Below are 20185 nucleotides of genomic sequence, written 5' to 3'. Positions count from 1 at the left end.
ACCACCCCTCAGTCTTTTTATTAATCATCCCTAATCAGCTGTTGCTTCACAAATCAAATTTTTTAGTCCTTTTAGGCATGCAGTGTGATGCTAATGTGTGGCAACAGAATGTTGATTAGAGACCATTGGGTAGCACTAGCTGCCCCATTAGTGGCATCCAGCTGTCCAGATTCATGCATGAGCAAGAAGGATTTGATAAGTTAAGATGAAGAGCAGTAAAATGCCTGTGATGCAAATAAGGACAATACAGAAATAATTAGTGTGAGACAAAGCATCTTTTTAAAGCTTGAGGTAAATGACTGTAACTTAATTAATCACTAGATTAGACATTGGTATTTTCTGCAGTATTTTTAACACTTCTGTTAACCCTGTTTCTGGCAATGATGAACATAAAAGCTGAGTGCAAGAAACTGGGCATTCCAAGGCCTACAGAGCTAAAAATATCCATGAACAGCTTGAGCACAATTTGAAGGATTAACTGTATTAAAATCATTTAATTAATACAGAGAGTGCTATTCTATTGGGATCCCTGTGTTTTCAGCTGTAGGAAGCATGAGAGTAACACTGACCTCAAACTTAAACACTGTTAGCATGGGAAAGTTGGTATTTTTAGTGTCATCTTTTAAAATCAGAATCTGGAAGCTTGCATATGGAGAGTTTCAGTATTTTTCAAATTTAAAACTCTTCCATGCCTGCTATTTTTCACCTTCTGATCACAGATTACAAAGACCAAAATCACCCACCACAAGTTTTTCTTCGAATTGCAAGTCCATCTCCAAAACACCATGGTAATTCTCTTATTTCTCTATTCAATTGCTCTAAGTTCTAACAAGCTTCAAACAGAAGTGCTGAAGGTTGAGATTAGCCCACTATTACTTTAAAAGTGAGCACGGTACCATTTTTCTTACTTTATACATCTTGGCCTAAATTTCCTTAGGGGACAGAACTTGGCTATGTGTTACTGTGGTATAATAAACAGTCAACGGTTCCATAAATACCGGGGTCCAGCTTCTGAGCTGATGCAAATTGACTTAAATAGAGCTAAGCAGCCTGACACCAGCTGAGGAAACAGCTCTGTAGATCTAATTATATACACAGCAAAAAAGTCACTAAGAGCTCTATCTCGGTTCAGCCTATTTGACGTAATTAACTGTACAATAAAACCTTCCGTGATCAAATAGCTCGGTTCCTTTGAAGTGCCCACTTTCCATTTCCTTCAATAAGCACATCTAAGAAGAAATTCCTTCATATGCCCATGAACATTTGAAACTATCCACACCAGAGGCTGCCGTTTTCTATTTCGTACCTAATCCCAAATACTTTGGAATGAAAAGCAAACTCCAGCTGGGTGCTGTGACTGCAGAATAAGACTCTTTAAATACATAATGTCCATCAGTACAACTAGAGTCATGTCAGCTGTGATCAGGACCAAAGCCACGTTCTCCATTTCATTCTACAGAGGCCAGACTAGTGCAAAGGATGGGAAGATCTCAGGCATGGACAAAATGGTCTGGATTGGAATCTGTGACCTGGAGGTGAAGGACTTGCTAAGTCCCCTCCATGGCTTCATTCTGCCTCTCTTCTCTAGTCCTCACTCTGAAAACAAAGATGCCTTTATTTGAAGCTGTTAACCTTGGGGGTGGGAGTGGAGAAGGCAGTAATTAGCATGCCTCATTACATACAGGGTTCATTCCTTTAACTCCTTGTCAATTCATTACTTCAATTTTTGACAAAGAAGCCTCGATTAAATCCATAAGTAAATGGATTTAGGTCGTTTAGTCACTCAGGTTTTAAAATACTCCGGATCTTCGCTGCCTTGCCCTACTCCTACAAGAGTTGATGTGCTATTCCCACAGACAAAATTTATTAAGCCCATTATATCATTATTTTCTAAATCAAAATTCTCTATGTATTTTAGTAATTTGCCTCCTAGAATCAGGGTATACAGAGCCTGAGAACTGTTAAGTTAAACAACTTCTTCTTGGTTATCTCTGCTTTATTTCTCCCTAGAAGCCTTTAAGCCATTCACAGCAGTCCCTGACAGAATGTGCTGGAATACAATAATATGTCAATTAACTACAGTCAACCAGCTGCTAATACTATTTCTCCAAAATGTCTTCATTATTAATGAAAAGCACTGCGGTGTGGCAATATGCTCAAAGACTAACTGAAAAAGAAATTATGACCCAGTTCTATGAATAATTATATTGCATTTTGTAACATTTTCCTATCACATTAATTAGTACAGTTGTGGTTTTAAGTTCACAGAACCAATTTGACCTCTTTTAGCAAAAGCCCACAGAGGCCACCCAGCCAGCAAAACATTGTACTTGTCATATATTTTCATTTGATAAAGCTTTATAAAATATACACCGTCTATGGCTTCACATTCATAGATGTTTTCATTTAACCACAGAGTATTTCTTCCAAACCACTTTCTAGAGCATTTAAAAGAAAATACTCTGGAAGAAAGTTAACAGCTCTAAATGGCTGTGTATGGAATTACTCACATGGGTGCTAATTAATCTAGCTGAAAACTGGGACAGGACAGCTCTGGAGACTGTTATAAAATATAGAGCCTTTATTGCTTGTACATCAGGAGGTCAAACCCAGCGCAGGTGACACGTGTCTGAGTGGGGACGGCAGCTGGGGCTGCTTGGTGGCCCTGAGTGTGTCAATCCAGCTCCAAAGCCACACGTGTCACCATCACAAAAACCGCCCCAGGCACTGGCACAAATTGACACCTGTGCTGACAGTGGGGCCACGGGCTGAAGGGAGGTTCTGATTGCTCTGCTCTTTTGCTCCCAGACGTTGTCATCTCGGATAATGTTGACATCTCAACACATCCACAGCCCAACCTCTTCTTCCTCACATCCTGCTGGGCAGTGTCATTACCTTGGACAGCAAGGAAATTACTAAAATACCTTAGATATAGACTGCTTTCAGAGATACACTCCAACTGCATTTAAATCTCATTACTTTTTTAAACAAATTTAAGTTTGAGCAGCAATGCAGTGCATAATAAACAACAATACATTATTAAAACACAGAACCGCTGTGTTACAGTTCAGAGATACTAAATGGTTTGATAACTTTTCATGTTCAATTTTGTTTTAAATAACAGCTGCCTGGGCTTCTTGCTGTCCCTGCAGGAGGAAAAATCAAAGCTAATGCAGAAAAAAAATACTACTCCCCTCCTCCTTTCTAAAAGGAATGCTTCAACTATTCAGTCAATTCAAATCTAAAAATAACTGGGAAAAAAATACTTGGAAAGAAAAAAGAATGCCTTCCTAATTGCATATTAATTGCTATACCCAATTGTAACTTTCTTTCTGCACTAGCAAGTAACATCATTTGTGCCATTATAAGGCTCTGGAGAATCCTGCCAACAGAGAATGTGTATGTCAAATAATTGATTCAACCTGCCACTTCCCCACAGGGTCAATAAGGAGCAGCTGGACTTGAAATCCCTACCTCAAAACAACAGCTGCAGCACATGAGATAGACCCAGAGCAGAGGTACAGCCTTTGTTTTCCACCTCCTGATCCAAAGTGCTCAGTTAAATGCCCAGGCAATAGAGCAGAATATAAAGAGACAAGTTCACTACTCACTCAGGGGGCAGAACAGGGATAGCTAAGAGGAAAAAACTGCAGAAGGAAAGAGGTACAAAGGAGCAGAGAGCAAGGCGTTCTGGAATCTGCCAGATCCCAGCAGTTCATTTTTACTCCATGCGACTTCTCTGGATATGTAGCACATCCAAAACTCAAGTTTTTCCACCAGGACGCTTCAGAAAACCCACTAGATAATGGTGCGCTTACGAGGTCTATTGCAGCTCTCCCTTTCAACTGAGACATCTGAGAACTAAAAATCTGGATCAAAGAGCTTCTCAGCACTTCACTCCTAAAGTTCTGGCAATACGCTGGGTAAGAGACAGTGTCAACCTACCTTGTTCCTGCTTACTCCCAGTCTTGGCCAAAGGGAAAAAACCATACATGGCTATCCACAGCTCAACACCTGCCCCTCTTTGGCCAGACAATAGCAGGATCCCTTTTCCCCACATACACAATATAGAAGGTGACCATAAATCACCGGTCAAGACAGGTTACTGACCATTTTGGTGAAAACCCCAGTTCACTGGCAACCTGACATTGAAGCAGTATTTATACTTGGTATTATATGCCTGTAAAGAATTCTTTATTCTCTTAATAGTCTCTGAAAAATTTTACAATTACTTACTTCCCTCTCAGCTTCTGCTATTTGGAGGCATCATACAAGCCAGATTTATTTTTGTAGTGCCATGGCTATAAATTGCATGTGATGGGATTGTCCCTCAAAGACATCTCTGTCTCAAAGTGAGCCTTGCAGAATCTGAAACACCAGGCTCTCACCACCACAAGAGCTAGTAAATATACCACTGGTTTTCCTGCAAATACTTGTGCTTCCAGCATGGGAGCTACTTCAGGCTCTTTCTCTACTTCCTGTACAAATACTAACACTGCCATCCTGGTTGGACTCAATGATCCCTGTGGATGCCTTCCAACTCAGGAGGTTCTATGATTCTATGATTAGAGATACTGATGCTCGTCCTTCCTCATTAGCAACTGTGATGCAAAAATCCTTTCATTGCAAAAATTTCATCTTTGCTAAAATTTAGGAGTGCTTTGAGGACTAGTGTTAGTCTATAGAAGCTTACCCTCTGGATTTACACTCAGAGCTTCGAATTACAAGCATCTTTGATGGTCTGTGGTACTGCAGCTTCTTATATACACAATTCTACCTTGCTAATAGGGGCTTTAGTACCAACAGCATGCCAGGCACTTCCCAAATTCCCATGAAGACTCAGACCCCATGCTGAGGAGCACATACACAAAAGCAACCCGTAGTTTTAATGAGATTTTATTCTCATACGATATGCCCCATAAAAGTCACACTGGAAAAAGAAATGCCCAGGGTATTCTACAAATCCAAGTATGCATATTAATGAGATATTGCACTTACACTATATAAAGCTGTGTCAATGTTCATAGAATCCCACAAAAATCGAGGGCAGTGGCGCCTCAACTGTCTGAAGGGAAATATATTTGCTTTGTAAATATTAATGAACTTAATATGGTGTCTGTAGGGAGAGATTTTAACAGGGAACACAGTCAGCAGGACCAAAGCACATCATTTCTGTTGCCCCTTCCAAAACATTTCCCACCAGGAGGTTATCATAACACAGATCGTACATTATGAGCACGCAGCCCCAAAGGGAGATGTTTGTTTAGATGTCCACAGGGAAGAGGTTATCATCCAACAGCATCAGGATTGAATTCAGGGGAGTCAAAGTGCTGTGTGATAAGTTTGTTTCATATTAGGGCAAGGTTTCAGTATTCACTTGAGAACAGCACACAGCAGTGCAGGTTCAAAGGCTGCTTCCACACAGGGAGAAGACATTTGACACACGCTTTCGCAAAACAAAGTGAAAGCAAAAAGAATTAACGAAATTAATCAAGTAGACTGTATTTTATCTATAAAACAGTAGCTATACATCACCGTTCCAACTAAAGGATAAGACTATCAATATGCAAATAGAAGACTAAGGATTTTTAACCTTTTGGCTCACAAAACCCAAAGGGACTTTAAATCAAAGGTGAAGTTTCCAGCAGAAGAAGCTGAAAATCACATATCAACCTTTTCCCCCAACCAGAGAATACATAGCTGGATTGAGGCTTAATTACTTAGCCCTTCTAAGTGTATGGAAAAGCTGGATGGAAGAAGCCAGAAAAAAATGCAGAACCTGAAAAATCCCTTCTGTGCACAACATCAAATCCAGGATGTTTGGAGATGGGCTCATGAAAGGCCTTAGTTTCTTGCAAGGGGGAGAAATTAGAAGGACATCTATCCTCCTGAATTCATTGTGCATTGATCATGGGGATGAACATGCAGCAGTTGGTTCTTAGGATTGCATTTCAGCCTGCAGTACTAGAGACTAGGCAGGGCAGGGTCCTACCATGCAGTGTCTTAAGTCTAACAGTAAAGACAAGACAAATACACTGGTTCAGAGGAGTTAAATATTCCTGATTCACAAAAGCATCTCAAATCCAACCTGAAAACGTACTCCTGAATCAGGATGAAGACAGAAAAGCAGAGAGACATGGACAACACTGACTTGGTTATTTACAGGGCACATCTGTAAGTCAAAGCTGTGCTCTGTGCCATGGTGACTTCCATTTCAACTGTAAAATCATACTGCTTTTAAAGCTACTTAATTCTGCTTTTACCCTCAGCCAGTATTTATCATGTAACCACCGACTATTTTCCAGTTATCTTAGTAGCCCCAAAGCATATTCATCCTTTATTTTTTTTACATAAGTAAAAATAAAATAAGGCTTCAATAAATTAATTCTATTTAAATTTAGTATCTCTAAACAGCCTATGCTGGTAAAAGTTAACCTTCACTCTGTTATCTCATGAGAGATCAGGTTAGAAGAAAAGCGAAAACCTGAGTAAGTCTTCACACGGTATTTGTTCAAAACTCTTCCCAGGAAGCACTGTTTATTCCTGTGGAAGAATTTCATAGGTCAACTAATTTATTTTCCATTTTTTCATCAATCCCAAATAAATGAACAAATCACATAATCCATCCTGAAGCCTAAGTAGGAAGGCAATATGCACCCTTAAACTGTGCTCACATTTGAATTTAAGCAAGTTGTTCTGTATTAATTATCAGGTATTTTATCTTGGAAGCCTGCCAGTCAATTCCCATGTTTCTACAGGTCCTCATTGTCAATGCTCCCCACATCCAAAGTGCTCTTCTCGTCTGTTCTGTCATTTCATATATAATAGACAGATCCATTTTTCGCCTTCCCAGGAATACAGCAGGATACAGAACCTATGAAGTATGTGGCCAATATCATCTAACCTATTAAATGTCAGAATCATATATCTCAAACTATATGTCAAGATCCCGAACTCTAGCAGCAATAAACTCATTTTGTTCCTGCCAGGGAATGCACTCTGGCTATAAGAATCCATGTGGGTTTCCTTCTGTATAGATTTGACTGTGACCTACTGTTGATGGTAATGTGGTTGGAAACAATGGAAGGAGTTGGCCAGCTAAAATCTCAGATGGGAAAATAGAATAAAACTTAATATTCCAGCAGTTGGTCCTTTGTAGGGTGATCCAGTGCTTGCTTCAGTATGAGACTAACCTCATGTATTTTTTATATTTTAGTACTATTTCACCCTCACATGCCATGCTGGACATTCTGCTTTGGGGAAAATTGTAGGTGACAGAACTGAATTCAAATCCAACCGAAGCAGCAGCTTTCCAGAGGCAAAGCAGCTATGTGAGTTTATTGGAAACAGAACACCCAGAGAAGCCATGGCACGTTCTGCAGGATGCCAGGGAAGTGCCAGTAAAACCAAGCACATGCTCTTGGCTAGTGTGGAAGGGATGCTGCCCATGCCAGCAGAGTGGCTTCTCTCTCAGTGGGGACTGTGGCTGGGCCAGCAGCTGGTACCCGCCCGTCCCACCTGGTGTACTGCCAGCCAAACCCCTCCTTGGGCAGGCAGGTTCTGCTGTGAGCCTCCCAAAACGCTGTCTCCATGATAGGAGCTGTCTTGCAAACCTCAGAAGGCAAACCTTCTCCAGCCTCTCCTTCCTCTTAGCCCATCTCAGCACAATTCCTGCTAAGATCCAGCTGTAATCCACTGCTATAGCTCAGTCAAAGTATAGCAAAACATAAATCACAACAGACTTACTAATGTGAAAAGCTCAGAAGCAAAACAAAGATTCTAACAGCAATTTCTTCATTACTCATGAAGTATTTTATCCATGAATCTCACCCAAGGTGCGTGGATTGCTAATCCTCATTTATTTGTCTATTTATTCCTACGTACACACAGGGCGAGGAACACGAGATGATTTAAAGTCTCCAGATAGGGTAGCAACAATAACTGAATCTTACCAAAATGAAGGCTGGACACCTTCTGCATTGGGCTGATTTGACAAGCCAGTTGAAATTATCAGATTTCTGGACAAAAGCCAGTACTGAAATAAAGGGGTGTTATTCTGATCTTTTTTTTTGTCGTGCAAGAAGTAATAGGAAAGAGAAACCCCATAGTTTCTATTTATTTTAAAGGTGGTTTTTTTCCACACAGCTCACTACAGTAGTAAGGCCCCTCCAAACATACAAAATTCAGGAGAAAAAAAAAATTAAAGAAACAAGATGAAATCTCAACCCTGAAATAGAGACAATTCTGTTAATTTAGCTACACGCCTGTAGAATTTTCAAGCTATCCAGGCTCCTGTTATCATAACTGCTATTAAATTGTAAGGATAAAAGGAATAAACACTTTGACAAATTTCAATTATTAGGTAGTTAACTGCTGTAAACACGAAAGAACCCATGCAGAGCCCTGCCTTGTATTAGTGACACTCATTAGCTGTAACGGAGTTACAGGAGGTATTATTGATGCAGTGCACTCAAGTTAGAGAAACCTTTACATGTTTTCACTGAGTACATCTACATTATGTCTAGGGGTGGATTTCCTTGATCCTCTACAAATTTTAGAGGGAAGGGGTGGCAGAAAGCCATGTTTTCAACTCCTTCCTCCCAGTTTTATTTGGGTCACAAGTGAGTACCTCACAAACCATCACAGAGGTCACCTGGGACATTCTCAGCTATCACAAGCCTTAACATTCCTGTCCAAAAGGGATGCTTCCTGCCTTTCTCTCAATAGCTGTAGCAAAAATACCAAAACCTTTTCAAGTTTAATAAATAAAGTATTATGTGTAATGAAGATGGGCTTTGTCCGCTTCGCTTTATCAGCCTTCTATCTAAACAGCAGCCTGAAGAACATATGAGAAAGCATCTCTGCCTTGGCTGCTGGCTTATCATTTCAGAAAATGACTTGTCTGTTGGGATGATAGTTAGATTTGGGCTTTGGGGGCAGCACTGAATCTCTCTGAGCCCAGTGAGAGAGCAGCTACACAGAGCAAGTAAATCATTTTAATTTTGTACCAGCTGAAAAGCATTTTTTCCTCGACTTCAGCGAGATGACAGTGGTATGATGGTTGATTTTCATTTCAATCAGAGCAACATATGATTACCACCTAATTAGAATGTAGAAATAGAAAGGAGATCATTTTTTAACCTACCCAAGAGAACGGTGCTGGGGGAGGGGAGGAGATTATGTTAATCAACTGATACTGGCATATCAGAGGGACCAAAATAGCCGCCTGAATTTTTATCGGCACCCTTACTGTCCTTGAGGATCTGTCAGTGGCTTCAATTGAAACCTGTATTTTCAGGGCTTTATCTCTGAGCAATAAATATACTTTAAAATAAATACATGTCATTGCAGGCCTGAACTTGTCGTAAAAGATATCACCTTGGGCATCAATACATATATTTTTGTCAAAATTTCACATGGTTTTGTTGGCAACTGTAAAACTGTAAGCACGAAAAGTAACCAAGCAAAACTAAAAGTAATGCTATCTTAGGGGAAGTTGTTTGCATTTATATATATATATATATATATATATATATATATTAATTTCCTTTCATTAATTAAATATTGCCAGCTAGTTACTCCACTCCTTTCTGGAATAAACATAGAAAGTTAGTTGCTCTGCCCCAGGGGAATCTAACTGTAATTACATTAAATGAAACTGCATCAGGCAACATTTTCCAAGACACACTGACTCCATTCTGCATCCTTCTGGAGAGACAAAGACAAGACCTTGTCTCACGACGCCACTTTGTTTAATTGTCTCTGAAGAATGAAGAGCCAAAATTAGATTGTTGAGACCACCAAAGGGAGGAGGAAAGAGAAATTAAAAACAAATTAAAATTAATAATGAAATGATCTTTCAGTCAAGCCTGCCTTGTGCAACAGAGAGCAGTGGCAGCTCCCTTTGCTCTGTCCTCTCAGGCAGTAGCTGTCCATCATGACATCTCCTCTCTCCAAACTAGGCACCAGTACCTAGCACTTAAAAGAGAATTCCACTTATTCCAACCTAACCAGGATTTTGCTCATCTTGTTTTGCTGAAAATGCACACATCTTTTTTTGGCTGAGGGATGACATACAACTGCTAAAACATGGGGACCTAAAGCTCATGTACTTTAGGCAAACTAAGAAAAAGTCTCTCTTCAGCAGTGAGTCTAATGAAAAGAAATCAGGAATTTGTTGATTTATTTCCCATTTATGTGCTTTTAATTTGCCTCAGTTATTTCAATGGCACATGTATTGCCATCACTCTCTCCTGGTTGTTGTTCTACTGGGGTGGGTAATAAATGTTGTGAGATATTGTGCAAGAGAAAGAACAATGCTTTGAACTAAATGTGCTGTTAAATTAAAGTCTTTTCTTGAGCAGTGAAAAAGTCCTGAGGCTTTTCATGTCAGTGACATAAGGTAAGGCACACACTGAGCTCTTTTTATTTTTCACCCTTTTGAGAAGCACAGCAAAGTAAAAGCAGATAATTTCTATAATTGCAAACATTCCAAGATACCAGCCACAAAAAAACCAAAGATAGCTCTCTCCCCCAAAAACACAGGGGGGGTTCAAGTATTTAAAGGTGTCACAATTTTTTTGTGATGCCATTACGGGAAATCAGGTGGCAACACCTCAAACTTGACCAAATTATCACAGAAAGAAATGTTCTGACCTGTTCAAAGAGCTTAATGTGCATTTTTAAATGAATCCCAGTGTATAATTTCCTAAAAGATGGGCTCCAATTCTATTTTGTGCTCTGAAGAATTCCATTAAACTTCCAGAGCAGTTTGTGAAATGTGAAAACACAGTTTGCTAAGAAGATAGCCTAGGTGGTCTGCAGTAAAGTAACCACTACTGCTGACTGTGGTCATTCCAGGGAGTTTGCTCCAAGGGATTTCTACACTTAGAGCATAACACCATTTACCAGCTTCTAAACTAGATTTGCCCTCTGGCTGCAAGTCAGCAGACCTTGGTGTAAAGCATGGCCAGAGATTAGTTTGACTAAGGGCTGCATTTCAAGATGGAACAGTGCTACTTTTACACACAACTGAGTTCAAACCCTTGCTTGTTGTTTTCCCCAGAGGACTTTATGTAGTTGAGTTTTAGGCTGCCGGACTATGATGGTTGTACCTTCAGTAAATTACAATACAACTCTCTCTCTCTCTCTCTCTGTTGCTTTGTAACAATTAACCTCAGAAAGGAGCTAACTCCATTTGAATGGTAATGAGACATTCATCTGAGTGACATCAGAGTTAAGCATGCTAATAACTTTTTATAGAAACACCTGAGGGGTCAAGCACAACCATGGACTTGGATAAGAAAACCTTTCATTAAATGCAAATCACTTGTCTTGTAAATACTATGACAGAGAAATTCTCAGGACTCTCAACACAACTTGCAAGACAGGAGTCATTTAGGTGATATTTTCAGGCCCCCAGGCTGACTAAGTAATGTAGCAACTGGTTTATTTATATTTTGAATTAATATCGGTGTGGATAAAATCTTCATTACAGCATCAAAGGAAAAAAGTACTACAAGAAGGCAGAGAGGAGAAAACAACAATATTGCCTTATCTTTCACAAATTTGTCACAGATTCCTGGGATGCAGGAAGGCAGAGGAGACATGGCTGCTGTGAGCACAACAAAAGGCTTAGAAAATAGTCAGCTTTCTATCTTATTCACCTCCCTGGTTTTGCCAGGTGCATTGCCATGGAGGCAAATTCCCTTGTGAGCCTACTATCATTCTGGTCTCTGCCTTGCACTAAAACTTCTTCAGTTCATTCAATCAATTCACATTCTACAATCAAAGACTTTGAGACCTTAGTGAGTGGTTGGGTCCACGGGGAGAACTGGCTGCCAGACACCCTTGGGACTAAAGGAGCAGAACCCTCTCAAAAGCAGGCGGATTGCACAAGAAGGAATGAGGGGAAGGAGCCGACTTTGATTCGTTTAACTGCGGCAGAGCCAAGTGCAGGGGGCCTCTCTTGTTCAGAGAGGCTGTTAGCAGGACACACAGACTCATCCTGACAGGGCAGGCAGTGTCAGGGGAGCAGGTCTGGTCAGGGATAACAGGAGTGAAGTGTGGACAGCACTCTGAAAAGCTGCCCTCGTGGCAAATCGTTAGAGGTTGTGCTCCCAGACTGGAACATGTGAATTTAAATATCCCGTGGGTGTAGTGGGAATTGCTCTGTCTCCATGACAGAAGTTTATAGAGAGGATTCTATCATATAGCTGTCTGCAGTAAGAGCAGACTATATTGTTGAGACACAGAAAGTCCTTTTCATTCCGTTGCTGTATGATGAGCTACTTCGGGGAAAAGTTTGGCTAATGTATGATATTACTACTCAAAGCCCAAAATCTAATCCAAGGGAGTAAGTGTACACATCCCTGGAGGTGTTCAAGGCCAGGATGGATGGAGCTCTGAGCAATCTGGTCTAGTGGGTGGCATCTCATCATGCAGGGGAGTTGGAATGAGATGATCTTTAACGTTCCTTCCAACCCAAACCATTCTGTGATTCTGTGACAGTGTAAAATGGATCAGACTGACATCTCGCACAGGGCTAAATCAATTCTTCTAAACCAGATGAACTATGCTCACCTTGCTGTACAGATTAAACAACAGCAACCTAGCAAAGGTATGCTTCCCAAAGATCCCTTTTACTGCATAAGTTACTGCTATCTTCAATAAAATTCGGTATCTTTATTTTGCTGCTGTCCTATTTATGACATGTAAAACTTGCTACTATGCCACAGTCTAAGATTCAAGCCAATAGATTGCAGAAGAATCTTAGAAGAGGGAGAGCTTTGTATGAGAAAGTACAAAGCTATGGATAACCAAATTCTTAAAATTTATCTTGACTGAAAACTAGCACTCCACTTCCTTCAAAAAAATCAACAAAAGCTCTTGGGAATTTAGCTCTGAACGGTCATATTCACTGATACGCAATAATTGTATCAAATGCATCACATGTGCATCAAACAGCATGAGACCAGCTTGGTTAGGCTGGGATTCAGGGTGTCAGGAAACATTTAAGACAACAACTGTGAGCTATACTAGTCCAAATTGAACAAACAGCTGTGGTATAAGCTCAGTAGGATAATTTTTAACAATTGCTTTGTAGTCAGGACAGCCTGGGCTCCTTTCACTGTCCAAACATTGTAAACTACAGCTATTTATTTCAAAATAATTCTGGTTAAATTGGAGTTTGTAGGGAGCAAGGCAGGAGGTGTATATACAAAATAGACTCAGCTATTGAGGAAGAAATGCTTATTTCCAGAGAAAAAAAGAAAACTATTTTTAGCCCGTTTTTTTTAAATTATGTGGTAAAAATGTAATTAGGAGACGTTATAAGATGTTAAAGCAGCAAAAACTTAGAGGTTGTAGCCTCACACTTCAAGGTTAAAATTATAAATTAACAGACAAGATCCCAAAAAAATATAAGTCTAGGGTTAAGACAATGACACTTAGGCACCTACAGCATTTAACAAAGCCTGTCCATCCAAAACTCCTGCTTCACTGCTCAGATCTCTAAGTCACGGGAAGCCACTGTGGCAGCGATGAAAGCTACAGCAACCAAGTACTCAGTGCTATAAAGAACCAGTGTCCAAAGATGTATGCACCCTTAGTGCACCTCCAGGTTTGAAAACCTCAATGTACCGTTCAAATGTCAATATATTATTTCCTTTCACTTCAAAGCTGGCAAAACCCAAAACAAACAGCATAAACTTACTCAATTCAAACCCTCAACATATCGAATTCTTGGGAAAAAAAGGCCTTCTGAATACATTGCTAGAGGAAAAATACTACTAATTATGTCCCTGTATGCAGTGCTTCGCCACTGGATGCTTTGTTCAATGTTTTCAGACAAAATACTGAACGACTCTAGCTGTCTGAAATCTGCTGGCTGTCATTGTGAGGAAACAGGCAGATTGACAGTTTAAGACATGATTATTTTATTTGTTTTGTCGCTTCTTTGCTGCATTTCTCCAATCCAACACCAGGAACTATCAGCCTGCAAAGAACTCAAACCACACAAAGACAAAAACTAGAAAGGGGAGAGGTGATCATTCTGCTGAAAGCACTTTTTGGCTTGTACAAATAATCACTATCCAATGCTGCCACTGGAAGACAACCAGTCCTGTTAAAAATTCATGTATTTAGTGAGTATTTAAGGGAAAATAAACACTTAACTGTAAGCAAACCAAAAATTAATGAAAATAGAAAATACCAACCCAACAGCTCTTTACTGTAAAGTGACCCCTGGAACACCACTGACCTTTCGTGGCTGTTTCGACTAACGTTTCCTTTCCAAGAATCTCCTCATTATTACCCAAAAACTCTGACACTCAGAAACAGCTTAGGAAGAGAATAGTCTGTTGCTTTGCCAGGAAAGACTACAATGCACAGGAAATGCACAGTATGGTTTCAAACAAAGGTATTTCCCTTCAACTCTAGTGTAGCTTTTAGATACAACAATCTTCCCCCGGCTATATTGCCCTGACCTGACTTCACTGGTCTTAAGACTAAATAATAGAAGGCTTTGAGGCTCAAGCCTGTGTTTTCTCTTTTCACAGTTTTGAAGTCAAAGACCATAATCTGAAACAGAAGTTTGCAAAAAAAAAGAAAAAAAAGTATTTTATTCCATACCTCATTGTGATTCTTGCTTAACCATTCCTTAATAGTGTTAAGGGCAATGACAGCAGCAGGCTCATTTGGAAAACCTAAAGAAAGAAGAAATGAGAGAAAAATAAAAAGCATACATTTTTTAATATATAAGAAAACAAAAACCTGGACTTTTTTCCTTCCTATTTTTTGAAAGGTTTTGGAACTACAGTTGGTCAACTCCCTTCACAGATTTTTGTAAAGGTTTTAGATAACATCAATTACTTTTTTCCCCAGCTATATAAATTGAAAATAGGCCCAGTGATGTTTTATTTATTTTTATTTTTTTTTATTTAATTCTTGTTCAGAAAGCTCACGAGAAGAAGAAACAATAGAGAGCTATATATGTGTCATACTAGGCAGGCAACCATATAACACATATATCACAGTAACAAATACTAGGCTTACATTTCATGGCAGGCAAGAAAAATTTAGATGTTCCTTAAGGCATAAGGGCTTTCTTAAGGCTTTCTTTCTTTAATCCATCTGTCAGCAAAACTATGACCCCATAGCACACTATGACCCCAATGCTACAGGCCTTACAAAGATAGAAATGCTTGAGTTGGAAATCTCTCAATTTATGACCTAAATCGTAACAAATAACTTTGGAAATTAAGGAATTCATGAAGCATAAGGGTATGAATTTAAGGCCTGATGTTGCATGATGTACTAGCAATAGTAACTCCACCCAGTATTAAACAATATCAGAAATCTTTCCAGGGATACAGACTTTTTGCTTTGATGGTCTCTATCTATCAAACCCAAAGATGTTTTCATTACTTAGGCAGCCTTAATTTAATTTTCTCTTAAAATCCTAACTTAAGGGCAGCGAATCATTTATGTGAGGATTTAAAAATAAAAACCCATAAGCTCTATGAATCACTCTCAGTAGGTTAGATTAATAGAACAGGCTTTGAAAGGTGGAGCTGCAGGCACAGTGGACAAGTAAGCAACAGGGCTAAAAAGAAAAAGTCACGAAATTTGGTGTACAGCTGTGTAGATAAAGCCTTTCTTACATCACACATCACCCCCGCACCATAAACTGAAGTGTAGACACTGCAAAAATTACAATTGTCCAGCTTTTTGGCTCATAGCCTCTTTAACCTTTTTTCAGAACTTGTGTATTGCAAGATTTGAAAAAAACAAAACAAAACAAAGTCTCTCCACTGAGTCACATCCCCTCCCTGCAACTGGACCCCACAAGGATTTGGTCCAGCAGCATGTTACTGTTTGAAGTGACAGATGACAACCATCCAGCAAGAACGGCAAGTAAAATAGTCAGTCTTTGTGTAAGACCAACATTTAGCATGTGCTTCCTCTGCACACACTTCTCAGCGAAGCAGATTTTTACATTTTTAAAAGCATTTTTACAAAGCCCACGATGGAAAATTAACTTGGACTGTACAAATGTTACCGTGGATATACTTCCATTGCTGCTGGGAAAATGCACTTTTGTGACATTTAATAATGCTGCTGATATCATCAAGGCATATGTCTCATGACACAAACTAATGGCCATTAACAAAACCCAAAGAAGGGACTTTCAACAGCCCCATTTTCATCCATATAAAATAAGACACCTCTAAGCATACTGTCTCCTCAAATTAGTAATATCCTACCTAACAAACTGGGACTTTCTCACACACAAATTCCATACCCTGAGCAGCTCAGCCTGGACATACAATGAGCACATGCAGAGGGACAAATGTGTATTTCAGACAACTGATATACCATTGTTTATGCACTGAATGGTTTATTTTCAGAACAATTCTCCCTCCAGCAAGATTAACTTTTCAGGCTTGTTTTCCACTCCCTTGCAGCAGGGTATTTGCCCAAAACTGTGATAAAGCACTGGTGATTTTATAGAACCTCTGCATAAATTGCAAACTATTCAGAAAATGGCTGCCATACTAACCAGTCTTAAATAGAAGCTTATCTAGAAAATTGATGTTCAATTACTCCTAAGCCACCACAATGTAAAGGAAACAGTTCAGCAACCAAAATAAAGAGCCTTGAATTCTGTGTATGGTTTCAGAAAATACGTTGAAATTCATAAGAGCCTTTTATGATCAGTTACCGCTCAAAAATAACAATCTAATTAGCATTTTACATGCATTTCTGCTAATCTTAGGGAAAGGATTATCTTACTGGCTCTATGCAGAAGCAGGATGGAATTTAGCCTCCTGTTCCATACCCTGCACCAGCACAAAAGACTCTGTGTCTCTGATTCTTGACCAGAAAAACATTTTGGTTTATAGGACCGGGTTACAGGAAGATAAAGTGAGATGGGATCTTTTAAAACATGTTTTTGCATTGCTTTTATCTCTAAGCTACATTTGCCTGCCACAACATTTCTGGTCTGCTCCCATCCATGCCCCCATCCCCCCTTTCCCACTTTCCTTTCAGCAAGAAAGCAATCTCAGGGAGCACGTGGGAATCAAATTACTTGAGAGAAATGAGCTCGAGAGCCTCACAGTTAACCGACTGCTGGAGCAGCAGCTCAGGCAATTCTGGCTAAAGGCTCAATTTCACAAAAGATAAAACAGGTAAAGTAATGAGTGACACTGGCCCATGTTACTGCAGTGAGTGCTCCTCCAGCATACTGAAAAGCACACTGGCACAAAAAGGCACATACTAGCCATGAGCGGTGCCTCCACAGGACATCTCTGGGTTTATCTGGCTGGAGAAAAAGGGATGGTTGTATGTCCTGCTTCTGTGTCATGGACAGGTGCACGGTGAAGTTCTACCCACCCACAGACACAGGTCTAGAACTTGGACTGGGTTTCTACATTCTCCACTGGCACAGGAAAAATCTTGGCAACAAACCACGCCATACCACAAAACCAGCACAGACTGTCTGGCTCCTGAAGAGCTGCTCCAGCAAGTGAGAATTGTACTGCCACCCTCTGCATTTTGCAGTGCCTGCTGATCATACCTCACCAGCCATTACCAAGATCCCAACCCCTCAAGTACAGCAAATCCTGGAAGTGAGCAGCCACTGCCTCTAGTACCCTCCAGTTCAGGAGACCTCCTTTAAAGTACAGCTTTACTCCTCACAGCAGATGCCGCAGTGGGTGCAAGCCTGGTAAGTCAGGAGGAACAGGTAAGTCAGGGTGTGTGGAAAGCCCTGTGTGGTTTGAAAGACATGGTGATGCCTTTAGAAAATGACCGCCAGCTTTAACACTGACTCAGGTACCAGCATCAGCCAAGCCACAGTTCAATGTGGAAACTTCCTTTTCTCCTCTTTGCATGTTGCTTATAGACATATCAACTGCATCACTCACTCCCTAAGCTGAATGACTGTGCCTCCATACTCCAAAAACCCCATCCTACTACCATCACATAAAGTAGACTCCATCTGAACTCTACTGCTTTTGGTATGTCCTTGCACAGATATTACCCACAGTGATAGCCTAGGAAAGCTCTAAGAGGCCTTCAAACTTACGAGGTTCTGGAACTCTTTCCAGGACTTTGCCACCTTATTCCTGGAAATTTTAACCCTGACCTGAGAAATGGTTGGCAAAACAAGCTTTGTGCTGTGCAAGTTCTTGCAGTCATCGTGGCCATAATTTTCCAGAGAAGGCACGATAAGACCTGGCAGAATTATTTTGATATATTTGATACAATATAAATGTGCTGTTTTAGAGGAGGAGAGTGTGGAGGAGAACTAAGACAGTAACTAGAGATACACATTGACATTCCCATTACATTTTGTATTTTTTTCCCTGGAAACCAACTGGTAAGAACATAAGTTCCCCTGTTTCCTCAATGTACAGAAAAAGTGCAATGAATTCCCTGTTGTTAGACAGTCTAGTGCAAATGCTCAGCCTTTTGTGCTTGGGGGATTCAGAGGAGAAACATTCACTCTATTATGAGTTTCTCTTACTCTGTGCCTAATTTGTCTGTACAGTATCTGAAAAATGAACACAAGTAGTTCACAGAATCAGAGAATATCCTGAGTTGGAAGGGGCTCACAAGGATCATAAGAGTCCAACTCCTGGCCCCGCACAATGTTCTTCAATGAATAACAGTGCAACAAGGATTTTATGACACAAAAACAATAGAAATACATTTCAGGAACTCCAAATCCTATGGAGATGCTGGTAGCTTTATCTGCCTCTTTTACTGTGCTCAATCCAGTGCTGCATCTTACTAAAAATGCTTAACTTACAATCAGGTAATGCCACCTCTCCATGAAAAGCCCATTAACAAAACATAGGTACTAAATAATCAACCTTTAATATGATCTAGCAGGTGATGATGGTAACAGATTATAACAGGAAGGTTATAACAGTAACAAGCAAATGTCAATCCAGAAACTCACTTCAGTAGCTGCAGGGGTGAGTGTTGTAATTTGTCAGTTTAACTGAGATGCCTAATATTTTCTGTAAATCAACTCATCCTGATAAAAAAAGAAAGGTCTGTATCATTTTTTGTTAGCACAGCCTAAGTGCTAGACAGGTTTTTATTCATTTAAAACATGCTCCTTTCTCTGTGGATTCTAAAAGGCTCATCACAGGCTTAATATTCTCATTTGCCAGTTTTAATGGTTTCATTTTGAAGAAAACCATGAAAAGAACCAAATGCACATCAACACAAATACTCATTATGTGTTTTCATATTTTCTCAGAAAAAATATCTACCCTGGCATGTTTGTGCATATATCAAGATGTAACAGTTTGCAGACTGTTCCTGTGTGCTAAAATCAACCCTGAGCCCCACTGCTTAATCAACACGACTGTTAAAGTGGAATAACTTCCATGTATTAAGTTTATAAATTTGCCAATATGTTTATTGATCTATAAATGATGCTCTTCAAATAGTAGCTTGAGTAGCTTGTCACATTTTCAAAATGTGGAACTGTACTGAAGGCTGTCTCTGCAGTCAGTATGACAGGGTATCTCCACCATGCATCAAGCACTTGCTACGTGAAATCATCAGCACCAGATGGTATGGAATATAAAGATGTTCCGAGGGAAAGAAGAAGATGGAAAGAAGAAGGGGAAAAGAAAAGAAAAAAGGTACTAAGCATTTATTCCATACTTGTTCTGAAACCCAGTATTACCACCGGTGCTGCAAATGCTTTCTAAATCACAGCAGACATGTAAATAACTGTGCTTCATTATGGCCATGTGGGTTAAGGGCAGCTATTGACAACACACTGATCATAGTCCTTCAGCCTTATGACAATGAAAGGAAACAAATGAGATGCAAAGCCCAGCATGCCTGAGGTAGGGTTAACTCAATACATCCACTTGTCCTTCAGCTGTGAAATGAGCAGTATAATCTTGCAACTGATCCCATATAATCATCTTGTCAAAAGTGTATTTTAGTAGTCAAAATGAATTCACTCATGCTAGGTTGATTCCCATTACCATCGTAAATCCAGCCTGTTTGGAAGAAGAGATGGTTGTATTCTACCAACAAGCTTGTTGTGTTGCTATTCTTGAGCTTTTTTTTTTTTTCCTCTCCCTCTCTCTCTGGGTTTTTTTTAATAACCATAGTCATGTTGTGATTGGACAAACAACCTAAGGTGCTA

General features: G+C 39.8%; 1 protein-coding gene across 3 annotated transcripts in view; it reads right to left on the bottom strand.

Annotated features, from left to right (window-relative positions):
- MACROD2 (mono-ADP ribosylhydrolase 2) overlaps positions 1-20185 on the bottom strand; it is an 840112-nt gene that overhangs the window by 241734 nt on the left and 578193 nt on the right. For all 3 annotated transcript variants that reach the window (XM_051792687.1, XM_051792686.1, XM_051792688.1), the window contains exon 8: positions 14632-14705. In XM_051792687.1, the coding sequence (XP_051648647.1) occupies positions 14632-14705 (74 nt within the window). The remainder of the gene's footprint in view (positions 1-14631; positions 14706-20185) is intronic.

This window comes from Manacus candei, unplaced genomic scaffold (genome assembly GCF_025592945.1).
Source record: "Manacus candei isolate 608988 ecotype Guabito, Panama unplaced genomic scaffold, ASM2559294v1 h1tg000035l, whole genome shotgun sequence".
Taxonomy (NCBI): Eukaryota; Metazoa; Chordata; class Aves; order Passeriformes; family Pipridae; genus Manacus; species Manacus candei.
Note: the sequence above shows the minus strand (reverse complement) of the source record. Positions and strands in the feature narration are given on the sequence as shown.